At 39.8% G+C, this 22,420-nt stretch overlaps 1 protein-coding gene across 3 annotated transcripts in view; it reads left to right on the top strand.

Moving 5' to 3' along the window:
- Positions 1 to 22,420, top strand: part of LOC142463888 (ATP-dependent translocase ABCB1-like) — a 279,892-nt gene that overhangs the window by 177,069 nt on the left and 80,403 nt on the right. For all 3 annotated transcript variants that reach the window (XM_075566711.1, XM_075566713.1, XM_075566712.1), the window contains 4 exons: positions 5,218 to 5,395; positions 12,826 to 12,939; positions 14,581 to 14,691; positions 19,462 to 19,587. In XM_075566711.1, coding sequence (XP_075422826.1) covers positions 5,218 to 5,395; positions 12,826 to 12,939; positions 14,581 to 14,691; positions 19,462 to 19,587 — 529 coding nt within the window. The remainder of the gene's footprint in view (positions 1 to 5,217; positions 5,396 to 12,825; positions 12,940 to 14,580; positions 14,692 to 19,461; positions 19,588 to 22,420) is intronic.

The raw sequence follows: 22,420 nt of genomic DNA, 5'->3' as shown, positions 1-22,420 counted from the left end.
AATGGAAACAACCGTGTCAATCCTATAATAAAAACAAATGCTGCACATAATGTAATATATTCATGGGCATATAAACCGCAAATATAAAATGAATTCGTATTTCCTATAAATAGAACCACATCACAAACAAAAGCTGAATATAAAATAATAATACACTATAAATAATCATAAAAATTACAAAAATTATTATTATAACACACAGCAATAGGAAATATACATACATATGTATATGCTCGTGCCGGCAGATGGACACATATATAACATGTCACATATGCGTAATATAGCACAACTAATGAAAAACCCTCATTTATAATAGATTAATACACATTCACAAATTCATAATAAAAATATAAATAAAATAATAATATTAATATGTATACAATAATACACACAACCCAAGTCTATCATCATTCACATAAATAAAAATGAATTCACAGTTCAACTCCATTATATATACAGTGGAATATATACATGTAAAATTATGTATATAAAAGAGTAATGACCAAATCAATAATCATATGGGGAAGCATATTTTATCCTATTCAAATAACAATAAAGATAATAATATGAATACTTATACCCCAACTCTAATAAAAGAGAAGGGGAAAGGGATATTATCTTTCCCATATAACATCAATAAAATTGATTCAATCGAAATCTAGATCCTAAGGCCAAAAACTAATAAAATCTAACATCACTGGACTAAAGAAGGAGTGAATAGATTAGAAAATGAGAACATAGAAAGAAATAGAAAAAACAATAGGAGGTGGAGTCTGAAAATGCGATAAAGATAGAGGGGGGGAGTGGGGGGAGGGGGGGAAAGGGAGGGAAGGGAATGGGGGAAAGACTGGAGATAGACGAAAAAGAGGAAATGGAAAAAGAACAGAATAGAAAAAAAAGGGGGGGGGAGAAAATGGGAATGCAAACTGCTTAAACAGAGGAAAGGGAATGGCAGAGTCAATATAACCAAGGCTGGGGATTACACCAAAGTACTAGTGTCTAAACAATCATTGAGTCCACCAGGGATTAAAGTACCCAACTGGTGGATCCAATATGTCTCCCTTCGACACAACATTTTATACCGATCCCCCCGTCTAGCAGAGGCAGGAATGTGTTCAATACCCATAATAAGTAGGGAATCTGGACGCCTATTGTGAAAACATTTAAAATGTCTAGAAAGATTATGGGTATTTAGACCATGCAACACATTCCTCCTATGCTCGAGGAAGCGGGTACTAAGGGATCGTGTGGTGCGACCAACATATTGCTGGCCACAACCACATTGTAAAAGGTAGACTATATAAGTGCTAAGGCAATTAATACTGCCCCTGACCTCATATTTTCCACCTTTTCGAAGGGAGACAAACTCCGATGTGACAGTTAAATGTTTACATGTGATGCAGCGGCCTCTGCCACACCTGTGGTTGCCAGATCGGCCCACAGGTGTGGCATTAGCAGCCACATCCACCGTGGATAATTTACTCAGAGCTAAAATGGTTTTGATATTTCTGGCCTTCCTATATATAATTGGTGGTCTATCAGGAAGAATATTTCCCAAATGGGGGTCACACTTCAAGATGCTCCAATGGGTATTTAATATACCCCTGATGGTTCTAAAAGATTGATTGAAAGTGGTGATAAATCTAGGATTTCCATCGATATTACCCGATTTGTTCCCAGATTTACCATAACACATATGTACCTTTATGGAGTCTTTTGATTTCTTGAGTAGTGTGGATCTATCAGAGACCTGTACCCTCCTGAAAGAGTCGTTGACAAGAACGGGATCATAACCCTTCATTGCAAATTTGTTGCTCAGGTTTTTAGATTGAATCATAAAACTGTATATATAATGGAGTTGAGCTGTGAATTCATTTTTATTTATGTGAATGATGAGAGACTTGGGTTATGTGTATTATTGTATACATATTAATATTATTATTTTATATATATTTTTATTATGAATTTGTGAATGTGTATTAATCTATTATAAATGAGGGTTTTTCATTAGTTGTGCTATATTACGCATATGTGACATGTTATATATGTGTCCATCTGCGGGCACGAGCATATACATATGTATGTATATTTCTTATTGCTGTGTGTTATAATAATAATTTTTGTAATTTTTATGATTATTTATAGTGTATTATTATTTTATTTTATATTCTGCTTTTGTTTGTGATGTGGTTCTATTTATAGGAAACTAGCTGAGAGACCCGGCATTGCCCGTGAGTTAAATTTCCCGCTAGGAAAAGGTGGGGGGAGGGACAGTGGACACGAGATGGGGAGGGATGGGACAGTGGACAGGAGGGGATGGGGACAGTGGACAGGAGGGGACGGGGACAGTGGACAGGAGGGGACGGGGACAGTGGACAGGAGGGGACGGGGACAGTGGACAGGAGGGGATGGGGACAGTGGACAGAAGGGGACGGGACAGTGGACAGGAGAGGGGGTGAGAGTGGACAGGAGGGGGGGTGAGAGTGGACAGGAGGGGGGGTGAGAGTGGACAGGAGGGGGGGTGAGAGTGGACAGGAGGGGGGTGAGAGTGGACAGGAGGGGGGTGAGAGTGGACAGGAGGGGGGTGAGAGTGGACAGGAGGGGGGGACAGTGGACAGGAGGGGGGGCATTGGACAGGAGGGGGGGGAAAGTGGACAGGAGGTGGGGACAGTGGACAGGAGGGGTGGGACAGTGTGACAGGAGGGGGGGGGGACAGTGAACAGGAGGGGGGGGACAGTGGACAGGAGGGGGGATGGGTTTCTTAAAATTTACGGGTCCCTCCTCTCCACTCCCCCTGTATGTTTCTCCGCTCCCCCCTCTCTCTCCGCTCCTGCCCCCCCCGCCCCCCCATGCGTAGCTCCGGTCCCCACCCTAGAGTGTCTGACACACACACAGTGTCCCACACACACACACCCAGTGTCACACACACACACAGTGTAACACACACACACACACACACACACAGTGACACACACACACACAGTGACACACACACACACAGTGACACACACACAGTGACACACACACAGTGACACACACACACGTACGTCACCTCTCCTTCCGGCCGCCGCCATCTTCGGCGCCGCGTGGCAGCTGCAGGCTGCCTGGCCACTGCCTGTCCCCACGCCGGGGAGGGAGGTGAGTGGAGCGGGAGGGAGGTGGAGCGGGAGGGAGTGGAGCGGGAGGGAGTGGAGCGGGAGGGAGGTGAATGGAGCGGGAGGGAGGTGAGTGGAGCGGGAGGGAGTGGAGCGGGAGGGAGGTGAGTGGAGCAGGAGGGAGGTGAGTGGAGCGGGAGGGAGGTGAGTGGAGCGGGAGGGAGGTGAGTGGAGCTGGAGGGAGGTGAGTGGAGCAGGAGGGAGTGGAGCGGGAGGGAGGTGAGTGGAGTGGGAGGGAGTGGAGCAGGAGGGAGGTGAGTTGAGCGGGAGGTGAGTGGAGCGGGAGGGAGTTGAGTGGAGCGGGAGGGAGGTGAGTGGAGAGAGGTGAGTGGAGCGGGAGGGAGGCGAGTGGAGCGGAGGCGAGTGGAGCAGAGAGTGGAGCGGAGGCGGGGAGGTGAGTGGAGCACCGGGGAGGGGGGGAGGTGAGTGTGATGGGGGGGGGGAGAGGACAGAGAGAGAGGTGTGTGTGTGTGTGTGTGTGTGTGTGAGTGTATGTGTGTGTATGTGTGTGTGTGTGTGTTGTGTGTCCTTTGGCCCGTCACTCCACCTCAGGCTAATGAGAGGTGTGCGGGGGCGGGCGGGCCAAGGGACCAATGAGATTTCCCCTAGGGACAAAGGCCATGCAGACAGGCATACAGTGCTTTCACAAATATAGTATAAGATACAAATTCATTTTATATTTGCGGTTTATATGCCCATGAATATATTACATTATGTGCAGCATTTGTTTTTATTATAGGATTGACACGGTTGTTTCCATTGGCTCATCACTAGTGTCTTGGCCTTTATGCATGGGCACTGATGATTGGCCTCTGGTTTCGCCGAGGTCACTCCCCTTTGTGTAGTTGAGCCTATAAATACCGAGCCCTCCACCATGTTCGTATTCCCTTTGAAAAAGTCACTGTCGTGACGAAACGTGCCAGGGCACGCTACCACGACACTACGTCATCACGCAGTGTGCGCTTTACGGCTGGAGAGCGCATGGAGCTGATCTGAGGCTGAAAACTCCAAATCGCATTCAAGCAAAGAGACACTGTTTCCAATCGTCCAAAAACTGCTGGAGGTGAACCGGAGGGGGTATCGAACAACTGATGTGTTCCAGAACGGTGTGGCCTTGCTGGTGGTGATTATATCACAAACTGCCTTTTTATCTTGTACTTTTGTGAGTGTCCTTAATCCCCTTGTCCTCTTTTTAATTGATTAAATGTACTGTATTTTTACACTATGGGACGTGCGCTCTCTGTTCTTCTCCTTCTATAGTTTCCTGCTGGAATTGGTTATTCCTTCCGAGAGCAGCCGTGGATCCCTGGTCATCATTTTGTTCTCTATTTGAACTTTTATTGGACTTAAGGGTTGGGCTTTCTTCAATTTTTTGTCTTTTTTTTTTTGTTTGTTATATATGTCATTTTATTATTGGCACGTTTTTTATTTATTTTTTATACACATTTTTTTCATATTTATAGTTTTTTAGATTGTTAATTCTCTTATAATTTTTATTATTATTATACACAATATTTGTATTGTTTTAATCACCTTGTTTCACGAGTGGCGCTACTGAAATTTCTTTTTATATATATATATATATATATATACAGTGTATATCTATATATATATATATATATATATATATATATATATATATGGTGAATTGAAATGGTTTCGTACAGGTTATCGGTGATATACGTCCTACTGTTTAAATGTGCTATATTGTATTTTCTGGCATAGATACAATTTTAATAGTGTTTTTTTAATTTATATTATATAATGAAATTCATAAACCCATTACTGTATAGAGTACTTTTCAGTGTGGCAAAATGTCAAAAATATTATTAAAAGTTATAAAATGTTATACAGTACTGTACAATTTTATACAAATTTATAATTATAAATAGTAATTGAAAAGAAAAATGCAATTAACCCCTTCATTACCAGAGCGGACAGTATTGCATTGCAGAGCCCCTCAGCTTTAAGCTTACATTAAACATGCTTTCAATTAGAAACAGAGTATATGCTAAGATGTGGTGCAAATGCAAGCAGTAAATAAATGTTTCCCTCCCCCCAGGTATGATGTTAACCTAGAAGAGGCAAAAAAGGTCGGCATTAAAAAAACAATATCAACCAACGTATCAATGGGGTTCTCACAGTTTCTTATATTTGGAGCCTATGCATTAGCTTTTTGGTATGGAACTAAATTAGCTGTGGAAGAACCCGAAGCATATTCCATTGGTACAGTTTTAATTGTAAGTCAAACATTTTTTACATTTTATGGGGATTTTAATGTATTGTGCAGTAGATGATGCAAAATGGGCCTATTAAAAATGTGGTCTTTGGGGATAAAAGTTATCCTAGGCAAAACCCTGGTGGGCTATTAGTATTTTGCTGCACTTACTATATATTTATTTCTGTTTACCTTCTCCCTCTAAATCATAAACTATCCAAATATGTACAAGTAAGCCTTCTGATGATATTTTAATAGTAGGACTCTGATGAATTCGTTGTCTCTCAGTCTCTAAAGAGCCCGAGTATGGTTTTATTGGAGAAAACACTCACAATGGTATGATAAATATGATTAGAATATGACTACACCTATTTTACACTCAATGTGTTTATATTTTTGTGTGGATACATGCTCACCTAAATCTTTCTTCTTAATCTTAATCTTAATATTCCCCCCCATAAATATATAAATCAACGAAGTGCTTGTGTGCGTTCATGCGTATACATAGTTACATAGTAGGATAGGTTGGAAAAAGACATCAAGTTCAACCTATGCTAAATGTTGATGACAGATACTTTATCCTATATCCGTACAATATATTGATCCAGAGGAAGGCAAACAAAAAAAGACGGGGTGTGTGCCGAGTATGTGCGTTGTAAGTGAAACTTCTCTGCACATGTGCGAGCGGCACTGGCCACTTCTGCGTGGGCTGAGCTGGCCGCATCAGCGTATGCGCGGGCGGAGCCGGCTGCTTTTGTGCATACACGGGCGGCGCTCGTGAACGCGTCTTGTTGCTTTTTCATCTCTAGCAATGATTTTTAGTGCTGTGAGATTAGCCCACGGGGATGCGCACACACAAGTGTGCACACGCCTCACTTCCGATACGCATTTTTGTCTCTATGAAGGAGTTTTGTCCTATGAGATATTTATTAGGTGCCTGTAAAGAAGTTTCACTTTAAAAACTCTAGTGAAATATCACCCAATGATATCTCATAAGGGGGGAAAATAAATTCCTTCTTGACTCCAAGAATTGACAATCAGATTACTCCCTGGATCAACACCTGTCCTTGTTTACTTATTTGATATATCTCTGTATACCTTTCTTTTCTAAAAAGATGTCCAACCTTTTTTTTGAACATTGTATCATTGTATTTTTTGATTGTATCTGCCATCACAGTCGCCATGGGTCATGAATTCTACATTTTACAGGACATACTTGAAAACGAGAGTTAACTCTCAATGTATTACTTCCTGGTAAAACATTTTTATAAATAAATAAAATAAATAATTCAATTTTATTATTGATTATTTCCAAATTTTCTAAATACAATTGTTAAAAATGAAATAAAAATGAGGTAAGAGAGCAAATCATGCAATATTTCAAAGAAAAACCTCAAGAAATTGCTTTTTAGCAGCAAAATCACCTGACACTGACTGATATCTTGCTAATTTATTTTGTGTTTGAATATACAGTACTGTAACATATACTGTAGTTAACATTTTAGGCCAGAATTAAAGAGTTTAGTTGCTGAACTGGAAAGAAAGTGATGGAACAGAGTTTCAAACGGAGATGTTAACTGGCACTAGTTGTTTTGGTTTTGCCACAAACTCTTTCAAGGTTTGCTTAATTGTATCATATACTGTACAGACTCAACTAGAATTTGACATAATAAATATTTATACAGGGTGATATTTGATATTTACCCCTTCAGCCCCCTATGGATGCACAACATACATCATTAGTGTCTGCCCCCTGGAAGCACGGTGTATGTCCTGTCCCCATTGCTTCAGGCAGCACGACTTTGAATCCAAAACCGCAAACAATACCAGCAATTCTTAATAGGGGAAGTGTGGTTGTTTCACCAGAGGACGAGGTATATGTGTAAGGACAGAACTGGTGTCTACTGCATCTACGTGGAGGCAGAGAGACAGAAAGTCTCCAGATTGCATGCACTTGTTGACAGACACAAGTATTAAATAGATCTGCACAATAGCAGGAGGTATGGTGGTGAGAGCAACACTGTAATAAATACTCGTATCACTAGAAATACCCCAGACAAACTCAGTGGAGAGATGATAAGACTAAAATCAATGCATTAGTACATAATACATAAAATAAACGGGGTTATAGTAATACGTATAGGCAGCGACACTGCTATTAAACAATACACCTACAATGGGTGTGGTGACTAATTGCTGTGTATTGAGAAAGGTCCTGCAGTGCGGGTAACTGAATAGCTCTATTTGCAGCAATGTTCTATGCTTAGTGCAGGACATTGGTGTAAACTTTCCCTTGTTAGATAATCCCTACACATGCAATTCCCCACTTCCCTCCCACTCACTGAATTCTCCACCACACACAATTCCCCCCTCCAATACTCAATAACCCCCCTTACTGCCTCACAGTTTCTAACTATCGACCTGTCTCCCTCCTGCCTTTTGCCTCTAAACTCCTTGAATGTCTTGTATTCTCTCGCTTGCTCCATTTTCTCAACACCTATTCTCTCCTAGACTCTCTACAATCTGGCTTCCGCACTGCTCACTCCACGGAAACAGCCCCCACTAAAATAACTGATGACCTCCATGCTGCCAAAGACAGAGGTCATTACACTCTGCTCATATTACTCGACCTCTCTGCAGCAGTTGACACCGTGGACCACCCTCTTCTCCTTCACATTCTCCATACTCTTGGTATTCGGAACAAAGCTCTATCCTGGATCTCATCCTACCTCTCCCATCGTACTTTCAGTGTCTCTTCTGCTAACACCTCCTCCTCCTCTATTGATCTCTCTGTGGGGGTACCCCAGGGCTCTGTCCTGGGACCTCTTCTCTTTTCTCTGTACACACTCTCTCTAGGTGACCTAATAACATCTTTTGGGTTTAATTATCACCTCTATGCTGACGACACACAAATATACTTTTCAACACCCGACCTTACACCTGCTGTCCAAACCAAAGTTTCTCAATGTCTCTCTGCTATATCATCCTGGATGGCCCTCCGCCGCCTAAAACTCAACATGGCTAAAACATAGCTCCTCATACTTCCTCCCAAACCTGGCCCTACTACCTCCTTCCACATTACTGTTGGATCTATGATCATTGACCCAGTAGCCCAAGCACGCTGCCTAGGGGTCACACTCGACTCCTCTCTCACATTCGCCCCTTACATTCAAAACATTTCTAAAACCTGTCGCTTTTTCCTCCGCAATATAACAAAGATACGCCCTTTCCTCTGTTGCTTGACTGCTAAAACTCTGACTCAGGCCCTCATTCTCTCCCGTCTTGATTACTGTAACCACCTGCTGTCCGGCCTTCCTGCCTCTCATCTGTCTCCCATACAATCTATCTTAAACGCTGCTGCCAGAATCACTCTACTCTTTCTTAGATCTGTCTCAGCATCTCCCCTCCTGAAATCCCTCTCCTGGCTTCCGATCAAATCCCGCATCTCACACTCCATTCTTCTCCTCACTTTTGAAGCTTTACACTCTTCTGCCCCTCCTTACATCTCAGCCCTAATTTCTCGTTATGCACCATCCAGACTCTTGCGTTCTTCTCAAGGATGTCTTCTTTCTACCCCCTTTGTATCTAAAGCCCTCTCCTGCCTTAAACCTTTTTCACTGACTGCCCCACACCTCTGGAATGCCCTTCCCCTCAGTACCCGACTTGCACCCTCTCTATCCACCTTTAAGACCCACCTTAAGACACACTTGCTTAAAGAAGCATATGAATAGCACTGTGGATATTCTGAACACATGATACATAAAGCTTGGCTCCCTGCAGACGCACTTACCAGAACTCCCTCCTACTGTCTCTGTACGTTCTCCCTACCTACCAATTAGACTGTAAGCTCCTCGGGGCAGGGACTCCTCTTCCTTAATGTTACTTTTATGTCTGAAGCACTTATTCCCATGATCTGTTATTTATATTATCTATTATTTATTTTATTACCACATGTATTACTACTGTGAAACGCTATGTACATTAATGGTGCTATATAAATAAAGACATACAATACAATAAATATACTACCCATTGGCGGACTTGCATAGAAGCTGAGCCACCATTAGATGCGTAAAGAGCCGCATGCGGTTCAGGATTCGCAGGTTGCTGACCCCTGGTCTAGGTTCTCCCCGCTGGACCACAAATATACAAGTAGAAACAGGATGTCTGCAGCACTCCAAGGTAGAAAACAATATTAAAATCTGTTAATTTAATCCATCACACACACAATAAAACACGCAACATTTCGGACCGATTTGTGGTCTTTGGCGACAAATCTGTTGGGAAACGAGCCTCCCGACTCACTATAAAGATGCAAAAGACAGAATACTGCTATAAAAGCTTTACAAAGAGCAATATTGGATCGACACGTAGCCCGTTTTATTGTTTGTGTGATGGATTAAATAAACAGACTATTATCTTTTTTTCTACCTTGCATTGTTGTGGACATCCCATTTTTGCTTATACAGTGTGTGTGTGTGTGTGTGTGTGTGTGTGTGTGTGTGTGTGTGTGTGTGTGTGTGTGTGTGTGTATATATACTATATATATACTATATATATACTGTATAAATACACATATATATATATATATATATATATATATCTATTATATATATTTATATTATATATATATATATATTTATATTATATATATTTATATTATATATATATATATATATATATATATATATATATAATTTAAAAAAAAAGACCAGAATGGTCAAATTATCTGCACTTGACAAAATAAATGCAAAATAGTGAGCGTTTATTGACCCATAACTCACAGGGATGTTTCGGTCGCCAAAGGGACCATCTTCAAAGGGTTAACAGAAGAAGGTCCCTTCAGGTACCAAAACATTGGGCTCCTGTGTTTTATGGGTCAAAAAACACCCCAAAACACCAAATTGTTTGGCATTAATTATGTCTGGTGCAGATAATTAGACATTCTGGTCTTTTCTTCAAGTTGGATATTTTTTTTCAATCTAGAACTGACACACTCTGTAGGATACCTAATACCGAGTATGCAGCCATTTCCTAAATGCATACTACATTACTACATTATATATATATATATATATATATATATATATATATATATATATATATATATATATATATATATATATATATATATATATAAAATGTAGTAATGTAGTATATACATTAGTAGTATATATATATAATGTAGTAATGTAGTATGCATATATATACAGTACTTATGTTAAATGTAAAAATGTAACAGTGCATTATAGAAATAGGCATGCTTGCCAATTTTGTAGCGGTAATTTATTTTTATTTTTAAAGGATTCTAGCTTGATTCATCATGTCGAATAAGTGGTTTCTAGTTCTCTAACATCGTCAAAAATGTATTAAAAAAACTGCTGTCTCCATAAAAAATTAATACAATTCTGACTGAAGAAATATAGCAGAATGTTAAATTTATAATTAATATGTGGAAGATTACTGTTGCAAAATTGACAATATTCACGCTGCATGCACAGGCTTTTTTAAAAATGGTCATATTTGAAGCTACTAAATTCTGGGGTTTCACGTTTCCATTGGGAGTACTGGCTATCCACCTTGTTTCTGTTGCATCACTTTTCCCTGCTGTGATGAAGAATAATAACAGATTTCAAATATTGTTGAGGTTTTTACATTTCAGTGATAAAAAGACTGTCTTCTTTATGCACCATATTAACCATGATAGGCTTTAGATTAGAAGATAGAGCCTCTAAATGACCACCATTCCAACAAGATTTCAAAGATATACAGAATACATCACCACTCAGAATAGCACTGCGGATGAATACTTTCTACTTGCTTTCCTAACTGTTGCCTGGGGTTTGGTCCAGGAAAAGGTGTCCCTTCCCCAAAGAGCTTACAATATAAGTGGTAAGTAGAAAGACCGTACAGAGACAGTAGGATGGTGTTCTGGTTAGTGCATCTTAAAGAGGCCTCGGTCAGTGTATGAGGTATATCAGCCACAGAGCTACCCATATGCTTGGTTAAGGAGGTGGGATCTTAAAGGTGGATAGAGAAGGTGCTAGTCATATATTGAGGGGAAGAGCATTTCAGAGGTGTGGGGCAGTCATTGAGAGTGGTTTAAGGCAGGAGAGGGTTTTAAAATACAAAAGGGGTAGTGAGAAGACACCCTTGAGCAGAATGCAAGAGTCGGGATTGTGTATAGGGAGAAATTAGGGCTGAGATGTAGGAGGAACAGAAGAATGTAAAGCTTTAAAAGTGAGGCGGAAAATTGAGTGTGTGTTACGGGATTTATAGGAAGTGTCGTTGTTTGCAAACCCAAATAGATAAGAGCAAACACGAGTTCTTAGATAATGAGTAGTTTATTGCCTTAACAGCACACAGAAGTTGTCAATGAGACACTCTGCAAGGGGAGGGCCCAAGCAGGTCTTATATAAACTTTAATTTCAATGGTTAACATAGGTTACTAGACAGAATATAACCAGGTAGTTCTTGATACCAGGAATGTGGGCGTTAACCTACAGACACACACACACACACACACACACACACACACACACACACACACACACACACACACACACACACACACACACACACACACACACACACACACACATTCTTACACACAAAATGGACACTAAAAACATAACAGTACAGACAAAAAATGGAAACAGAACATCACCATCAATTCTTCTCCAGAGACTCCCCCAGTCCAGTTAAACAGAAGTCAGGAGAGGGATTTCAGCAGGAGAGAAGCAAACTGTGTGTAAACCTATATATAGTGTACTGTACTGTATCTGTTAACCACTCATAACAGACACAGGACAATAACATGTATGTATATATATCTATCTTTATTTATATAGCGCCATTAATGTACATAGCGCGTCACAGCAGTGATACACGTGACAATCATATAAATAACAAATAATAAAAATAACACATATTGGGAAGAAGCGCTTCAGATATAAATGTAACATTTACGAAAATTATTCCCTGCCCTGAAGAGCTTATAATCTAATTAATATGTAGTATACTATATATTTCCATGTTTACAGAGAGCTGGTGTTAGGCATTTTTATGCAAAACTTGAAGAAAGTGTACATTTGTGAGAAAAATTATATGACCACTGGCTGAAAAAAAAAATATGTGCCACAAATTGTTGTGGAGGAAACTCAAGATTCCAATGAAATGCCCCACTTGTGTTGGAAATACCAATATATAGTTTTAATAGATACAGTATATAGAAAGTTACTCACAGATAATAAATAAAATGGATAGAACATTTTGAAAACATGTTTTGCCGGGCAGTTTGCATACATCTTTGATGCACTGAAAGTTGTAAGGATTGCTACAACAGAAAGTTGCTCATATGACCCATGCACATACAGGTACTTTATACTTTGTGATGAACATGTTTTTTTCTCTAATCTTGAATATGTATTTTTTCTTTTTGATCCCTAACAGATATTTTTTTCTGTTCTGATTGGCACATTCTCACTTGGCCAAGCTGCTCCAAACATAGAAAGCATTGCTAATGCACGGGGAGCTGCCTATGAAGTGTTCAGGATTATAAATAAGGTAACATTACACCTCATTTTACTTATGCTGGTTAGAATCACAGTTTCATAGTTTATATATGATAATCTACAGTATATATTGAAAATTGTGAAATAACGAGTAAATAGATGTCCCTTGTCGATATATTTACTAAATATATCACTACATGAATTAATATTAATGCATTTTCAAAGAATAGTAAATTATACATTTGTGGACCCAAAGTCAAATTAAAAAACAAAAACAAATAACGAAATAAAACAAAAGACTATTAGCTGTGTACATTATTTTGTGATTGTGTGCTCAATTCTAGAAATATGGGTTGTTACAAACAACCATTACTCTTAAATATACAGATGCAGTGGCCATTATTTTAACAAATCACGCGATGTATACCTCGGAATACCCATGTCATGGCGCAGGATTTCTTCCAACCGTACCGCCTTAAGACGCAAGTGCAGGCGAGTGCAGAAAATTGCATTTTAGTGTTCCTGCTTTTAAACACCTGAAATTGACACAGTAGCACAGTATTGTAAACATTACAATTATTCCATTGGATTTAATTGCACACAATCAATGAAATACATACATACTATTTATTTATTTATGAAATATTTTACCAGGAAGTAATACATTGAGAGTTAACTCTCGTTTTCAAGTATGTCCTGGGCACAGAGTTGACAAATAATACATGTTTACAAGTACAGTTACATAAATGAGCAGGGTATACATTATATACAAGACATTGCGTGCACAGTTAAAGATAATATATATTATGGGCGTATGAAACAGTTACAGACCAGATTAAAATGTGAGACAGCCTTAGATTTGAAAGAACTTACAGGAGTGCACATGAAAATGGCGCCGTGATTTGTTAAAATAATGGCTGTTGCATCTGTAGTTATATTCTTGCCAGAGTACTTCAAACAATAACTCAGAGTAACAATTGGTCATACTGTATATCAAGAGAAAAAACTTCCCTGAAAACATGAGTATAGCAATAATACCTCCTCTTAAATCCTTCTGATTAAAAACAATCTTAATGTGAATAATGTTTACTCATAAATCAACTTGGAAGCTGTTCTCTGCACTTCTTTTCCGTTGCATTGAGTCATTGAGATTTTTAGAGCAGCAAACATATGCTCTGCTCCTTGCTGTTTATACCCCTTTCTATGTATAATAACCTGGTAGTCTTTGCATATGCTTTCAAACTCTGAGCTCTATTGCTTTTTGTTAATTCACATCTAAATCTTTTTTTTGCCAATGATTGAGTCTGCATTGTGCCAATAGGTTTCTATGGAACATACTTATTGATGTTATAATAATCCTAACATCAAACTTTGCAAGAAGAAAAAAAATGACATATAGATGTAGCTGGACTTACCGTTCACGTGGCTGCGAGTGGGCGTGGTTCCGTGATTGCACCGAATGTGGATTTATACTGTGGGAGGTCCTATTTAAAAGAATAGACCCACACAGCGCAGTTATGGCAGGCACCTCCCCCTGCGTCTTAGTTTTTCATTGTTTCACCCATTGCCACATGAATGGTAAGGTTGACTACATCTGTACATGTTTTGAATTACCTCTATTTTAGTAAACAAAACGTTACACCTTTTTTTTGTTCTTGCCTATTTATCCTTATATCAAAATCTATATTTTCAGCATCGTTCCATAGACAGTAGTTCTAAAGATGGACACAAACCAGAGAGACTAATAGGACACATTGAATTCAAAGATATCCACTTCTGCTATCCCAGTCGACCAGATATACCAGTAAGTGTTTTAATTATTTCAATCAATGTCTAGTAATTAGTACAGTAACAAAAGTGACAGTCCAACTTTGTGTAGCTTCTCACCTCTCCCCCAAAAACATCTTATAAGTAGAGATGAGCCCATTTTTAGGGGTGGATTTGGATCCGCACTGGATCGGCCGGTTCCTTTGATCCGCAGATTTTGGTGGATCATTCTCATAAAGGGATATTCACATTTGTGGATTTTATATTATTACTGCAAATCCAACCCACGGATTCAGCAATACATCAGGCGGATTTGTAAGAATTCGCCAACGGATTGCTGAATCCGCGAATGGGATTCTACAAATCCATCAATGGATCGTATCCAATCGCCGTTTTTGATGAATCCACGTGGATTAAAACCGACCAAATTCAATTGCGTATTTTACACCGCAAAATAGATTGTGGGGGGAAAATGTGAGAAAATCCAGGAAACGGATTTGGGCTGATTCACCCATCTCTATCTATAAACAACCTACTGTAGCAATATAAAGTAAGTCGTTTCCTCAAACAAATGTTTTAATTAAAATAATAATCACTTTTAAGTTTTTTAAATTAACTAACCTGTGTTTCTCTTCTGCACGGACAATGAAAAACAGAAAGCATTGCTAACATGCATATCGGTAGTATGACTAATATATGAGGGAGGAGGGGGAGGAAGGGAGGGGAGGAAGGGAGGGGAGGGAGGGGAGGGAGGGAGGAGAGGGAGGGGAGGAAGGGAGGATAGGGAGAGAGGGAGAGTTTTGAAACAGGGCAAATCGTAATTCCTATACAATTTATCTATATATACAGATGTAGCACATTTCATTGTCTCAGTAGCCTCGTCTGAAAAGGCAAAAAGGTACTGTATCACTCTGCGACATTGCTGCAGGTGTACTACTCTGCGACATTGCTGCAGGTGTACTACTCTGCGACATTGCTGCAGGTGTACTACTCTGCGACACTGCTGCAGGTGTACTACTCTGCGACACTGCTGCAGGTGTACTACTCTGCGACATTGCTGCAGGTGTACTACTCTGCGACATTGCTGCAGGTGTACTACTCTGCGACATTGCTGCAGGTGTACTACTCTGCGACATTGCTGCAGGTGTACTACTCTGCGACATTGCTGCAGGTGTACTACTCTGCGACATTGCTGCAGGTGTACTACTCTGCGACATTGCTGCAGGTGTACTACTCTGCGACATTGCTGCAGGGGTTTCATGCTTCTTGATCAAATTACTTGCCGTTTTAAAGCTGCAGTTCAAGTTGCCGTTAAAAAATAAATAATATTCCCATTCAATATGTGCATTCCCATTCAATCTGCACACACAATCTGCATATTCCCATTCTATCTGCACACGAACAAGTGATTAGCTAAGCAGCAGATTGATCCGTTCTCCTGTAATCGATCACTTGCTCAGGGTTATTTAATTCAGTTCTTGCACAGCATTGTGGGCAATGTAGTCCTGGAATATGATTGACTGGGCAGTTACTAGATACAATTGGTGCACAGCTTGAGTTAGGGCAAGGCTCAAGAGCCAGAGCCTATCAGACGGGGAAGGGGACTGTCACTTTGGAAATGCTTCTTACATTAGACACATTAAAAATGTCTTTAAAACATTTTATTTTTTAAATGCTACAAGTATTTTCTCATAGTACAGAACAGATTTATAAAAAAAAACCAAACAAAAAAAACCAAACAAAAAACCCCCACATGTACAGTAGGATATTGCTTGAACTGCTGCTTTAATCCCTCCTCTGGGTTTTCCCTTTTTCTTTCTATAGCTTGCTTTTTTAGCTCAGTTTATATTTTTCAGCTGTTTCTGTTTTTCTATTAGTTTTTTTTTCTTTTGAGATTGTATCGCAAAGCAAAATTAATTAACATAAATCAACACTAGATGAAATCTTAACCTATGTAGTTTGTATCTCAATCATAATGAAACTGCTTGATAGTTACAAGTTACATCCAATTATAAGTTGCCTGCCCTTCAAATGGGTGACAACAGAAAAAAGGAGGAGAGGGGAAGCATTCAAAATGAGAAATACGGGAGTGACCGTAGCATGATTTCATCAGAGGGAGTATCCCTGCTACATTATATAGCTAGATACATCAAGTTGGTGGCATAACCACTGCAGCTATTATATAGTACCTCTATCCAGACCAAGGACTAGATATTTACTATTTATCATCCGGGGTATGGACTTTGTGGGTATTGCAATAGCAGTGCACTGCAGGTGTTTTCTTTGACAATATTTTGTAGTCACTTTCTGGGAGACAAGCTAATATAATCTCTTTACCGAGCTCAGAATACAATTTTACCTTTTCGTGGTGTTATAACAAGAAAGTTTAACTATATGTTAATTCGGATTTGTTTAATAGAAGTATAAGACCGGTATTGGTTGTGTTTTTGGTTGCTGGGCAGAGTACATTGCCATAACAACCATGTTCTGGGCTGTCTGTCAACTACCTTTGAGTTGCAACAAACATAACTCCATATACAGCCCTTTAGCAGTTAATAAACTCTTACTTTATTATAATTGTAAGCAATTACTGGGGTACTATCACTGAAAAGGTGCTCTGGGTCTCAGAGCTATTAGTGGCAGCTCGTGTAGACTCAGTTATTGGGGTACAAAAAACGTTACATATCATTTTGTATTTTTAATGTAGCCAGAATCTAAAATGATTGAGTGATAACAAAAATTCTGAGCATGACTTAATGAATTCCTTAATTGACCATTCATCTTGGATACTTGATTTTGGAATTTAATAATAATAACTCTATTTCATATAGAGCTTTTCTCCCAATGGGACTCAAAGCGCTTCATAATTACAAAATAGTGGGCAGCACACAGCACATAGGAATTTTTACAGACGCAGTCCTTGCCCAGATGAGCTTACAATCTGTTTTTGGTGCCTGAGGCACAGGGAGATAAAGTGACTTGTCCAAGGTCAGAAGGAGCTGACCCCGGAAATTGTACAATGTGACCATGATTCAAACTCAAGGGCCTATGCACTAAGGTCCGATAGAAAAAATCGCCAGGGATTTTAAATCTCCATTTTTTACAGTGTTTCTATCACAATTTGCAGAAAGCCCCGAATACCAGTGATAGCAACATTTGCAAAAATGGCGAGTAGCTGGTGACAAGATGATCGTCCCTCTGAAAAGGGCTCACCCGGCGAGTTGATTCAGCTGCAGAGAGAGAGAGACGCCTCTCTTTGCACAAATCTCCGCCTAAATTTTTTTTTTATTTAAATTTTTTAACTTTTTTTATTATTGTAGCAGGGGGCCTCTTGAGCAGAACCGCGCTGATTTCAGGTCCGGGGACCACCTGCTTCCCGTGATACAGGCCCCGTTATGGGGTGCCGGTATCTCCTAAGCATTGAAATCTCCAGGTCCCGTGACGCGGGACATTTACATGCATAGGAGATATTGGCACCCCATAATGGGGCCTGCATCTTGGGAAGCAGGGGATCGCCGGACATGAAATCAACAAGGTTCTTCTCTGGAGACCCCGTGCTCATCTACACTAGTCTTAAAATTTATTTTAAAATATGTAGTAAGCACCAATACACAACCCACCACCCCCTGTGCCCCCACATAAAACCATTATTTATTTATTTTAACACACGATTGATAACATAGGCCAGCGGGGGTACCTGGGTGGTCCCCACGGGTGTCTGTGGGCCCTTGGGTGGTCCCCGCTGGCCTGCGGTACCATTCGTGTTTAAAAAAAAATAAAGATGGCCTACATTTCAATAAATACACCTTCCCCCCGCCCAAACACATATAATAAATTTTATCCAGATATGGATAATGGATAATTTGCCCATCATTAAACAAAACATTAGCCTGCCAGCATAAATAAAGTAAATAAAACTGTTCTACTTATCCCTGCCATTATGAAGGGCGTCCTCATTAGCATACTGCAGTCCATGTCCATGTATTAACCGCTAAGGTAATAATGGGGTTAAGTCCACCCGCAACCCCCCCTGCAATATCTAAACACCCACCAATGGCCAAAAACCACCTTCACACACCCACGCTACCCACAATAAGCATGGCACTGGTGGTTAACCCCTTCATTGGGGTTAGCTGCTAAGGTAATGAAGTTGCCTGTAAAAGCATTTTTCATGCATCTGATTCATGCCGGGGGTCTCCGGTGGTGATATTAATGGGAATCAGATCTGGAGATGCTCGGCATAAATCCGATGCAGAAAAAAAGCATGTTTTTTTCTGAGTGCCGTCTCGCTGCTTATTGGCAGCTTCTCACCACCCTCTTGCCAACTTTTTCTGGTCGAGGCGATTTGGAGAGGAAATCTCAATTCTAGAGTGGCGATTAGCCTTGATAAGCTAATCGGGGCTACTAGAATTGAGTGAGTTTGAAAAACTGCAGATAAGTAGCTTATCGCAGCGCATTTGGCGATTTTTTATTTCGGCAAAAAAAATTGACGAAAAGCTCTCTTAACGCCGACTTATCGGGACTTACTGAATGGCAGTAGGCTTTTTTGGCGATAAGCTGACGATAAGTGGCTTATCGGTACGTACTTCATAGGCCACTCAATGTCATTGTTTACAGTCAGTGTCTTTACTCACTGTGCCAGTCCTCCTTTAAGTAAAGTACTACAGTACATGACTGAGTGCTTACACTTTATTGAACCTATTGTGTTCAGTATGTTGCCCAGTTAGACGTTGGTTTTATTAATGTGACCCTGAAGAACTACCAACTATTCAGTGCAATAATAATATGGGATTCTTCATTTTCTTAGATTTTGAAAGGTCTGAATCTTGAGATAGAAGCTGGGAAGACCATGGCTCTTGTTGGTTCCAGTGGCTGTGGGAAAAGCACTACAATCCAATTGCTCCAAAGATTCTATGATCCACTGAACGGTGAGGTAGGTGTCCGTTTTATTCCTTTATATTAGGTATACCTTATATTTAATAGGCAATATGAACGGATTTCTATCTCCATTTTCCTGTCAACATTCTATTTGTTACGGAAGTACAGTGTAGTGTAATAATCTATTTGTGCACAATATAAATGACTAGATGCTACTGGTGAACACACATACATTACATAGTTACATAGTAGATAAGTTCAAAAAAGTCAAATGTCCATCAAGTTCAACCTATGCTAAATTTAGATGACAGTTACTTATCCTATATTCATATTTACAATTTATTGATCCGGACAAACAAAAATAAACCCTCAGGGAAAATTCATCCAATAATGTCTTATAAGGGGAAATGTAATGGCAATAAGATTACTCCCTGGATCAACATCCTTCCCATGTTTACTTATTTGGTATTTCCTTGTATGGCTTTCCATTCTAAAAAGATGTCCAACTTTGTTTTAAGATATCTATTGTATCTGCCATCAGTCTCCATGTGTAACGAATTCCACATTTTAACTGCATAAAGGTGATGAGTACAGAGGTACAACCGGGGAGACATAAATTCGGCAAATGAACAGTGGCATTTATTTAGCCCTTAGCTTCAAAACAATTCAGCTTCATGTCAACAAAAACAAATCAAATAGGCTTATCCCTTTGTAAGGGCTGACTCACTTCCCAGTTCCTATCTTCAGGTCTCGGAGGCTAGGCCTCTTGCAAACTTCTGACCCCAAGATCCAAAGGGGTACAGTAGGTGCCAGCTAGGCTGAGTAGGAACAATATTCCTGTTTTTTGCACACGACCCTAGACCTGTTTGATGAGATTAATAGGGTTGAAGTTGTGCCATGACAATGCTGATGCAATCCCTTTCCACAGGCAAACCATACAGATACAGCCTCAGGGTTTACAGCTTTCTTGCAGAACAAGTCCACTCAGCAGGTGGTCGACCTCTACCTGGTTCTTCAACAATCTGATTGATTACAGCTCAGTTTGCAAGAGAGTTAACCGCTGCAGGTCCCCACTCTTGAATAGAGCTTTACATCACTGTTTCACATACTCTAAGAGGAACATACATGTGACTGCTACAATAAACTGTACATAAATGAATAACTACATGATATCATTGACAGGCTTAAACTTTATTAAAAAGCAGCCAAATCTACCCTTACCATCACAGTTATCATCATATCCCCTTTTAGACGCTTCTTTTGTAATGTAAACAAATCTAAAAGAGCTATTCTCCCCTCATCAGTCAGATTTTCCACCACCTTTATTAATGTAGTGGCTCTTCTCTGCAATTTTTCTTGTTCCATTATTTCTTTTTTTATGGAATGGTGCCCAAAACTTTGCTCCATATTCAAGGTATTGTCTTATTAATGCTTTATAGAGGGGCATAATTATGCTTACTACCCATCTATCCATTCCCTGTTTAATGCAAGATATGATCTTATTTGCCTTTGCAGCTACTGCCTGACATTGGGCACTATTGCTAAACCTGCTGTTTAGAAATACTCTTAAATCCTCATCCATTAAGTATTCACCTAATTTTCTCCCATTTAATTTGCAAGTTTCCTGTTTATTCTTATTCCCCAAATGCATAACCTTACATTTATCTGTTTTAAGCCTCATTTGCCATTTACCTGCCCAAGTTCCCAGTCTAGCCAAGACCTTCAGAAGTGAAATTACATTGTGCTCTGATTTTACTACCTGATACATTATAGTGTCATCAGCAAATATGGAAACAGTGCTCTCTATGCCAATCTCAAGGTCATTAATAATTAATTATAAAAGCAATGGTCCCAATACAGATCCTGAAGGTAACTTTCTCTGATTCATTTGCAGTACCTAGTCTAGCCCTTGCTGATTCTCAAACATCCACTTCAGAGACCAGCATATCTTTCTCTGCTCCCACTGCAATAACTAGTATAACCACTGTGGATTTCTAGTCAACCATTTCAGAGACCAGTGGTTATACTAGTTACTGCAGAGGGAGCAGAGAAAGATACGCTGGTCTCTAAAATGGGTGTCTGAGAATCAGCAGTGATTACCCTAGGTGTTGCAGATGAATCAGAGAGAGATACACTGGTCACTGAAATGGTTGTCTAGAAATCCACAGTAGTTATACTAGTTACTGCAGAGGGAGCAGAGAATTATATGCTGGTCACTGAAGTGGGTGTTTGAGAATCAGCAAGGGCTAGACTAGGTACTGCAAATGAATCAGAGAAAGTTACGCTTGTCTCTGAGGACCAACAATAGGTATACCAGATCCTGTGGGGAATTTCATGGCAAGAACCTTAGAAACAAAGATGGGTTTATCCAACATTGCATGGAACCCAGCAGTAGGGGTACGTGTCTTGGAAAAATCAGAACTAGGTATATTTAACCATGTGGGGACGTTGGTGAAAGGTCTGCTTATCACTGAAGTGGGTGTCTGAGAATCCACAGTAGGTATACCAGATACTATAGGAAACTTTATGGCAAGAGCCTTAGAAACAGTCAAAGGGACATCAGAAATTGCAGGCGAATCAGGGAAACTTGATTTTAAAGCAGGAGTTATAGTATTAATGATAGGTATATCAAACACTACACTAAAAAGGTTGGCGGAGATTTTAAACTAGGATGGAAGGGGGAGGGGAATGAAACAGATAAGGAACTAAATGAAATAGATGAGGATACAAGGTGGTATGGAGGTAGAATGAGGGCAAGTGCAAGTTTGACAAGTAGTGAGACACCCATAGCAAATACAGATAATACTAGAAAACTTCTAAAGACTAAACCAAGTGGGAGCAGAAAGGAAGGAGCAGATAAGATAATAGTACAGGCTGAAATAAAGTTA

The sequence above is a fragment of the Ascaphus truei genome, chromosome 12, assembly GCF_040206685.1.
Source record: "Ascaphus truei isolate aAscTru1 chromosome 12, aAscTru1.hap1, whole genome shotgun sequence".
Taxonomy (NCBI): domain Eukaryota; kingdom Metazoa; phylum Chordata; class Amphibia; order Anura; family Ascaphidae; genus Ascaphus; species Ascaphus truei.
This window is presented reverse-complemented; position numbering and strand designations above follow the sequence as displayed.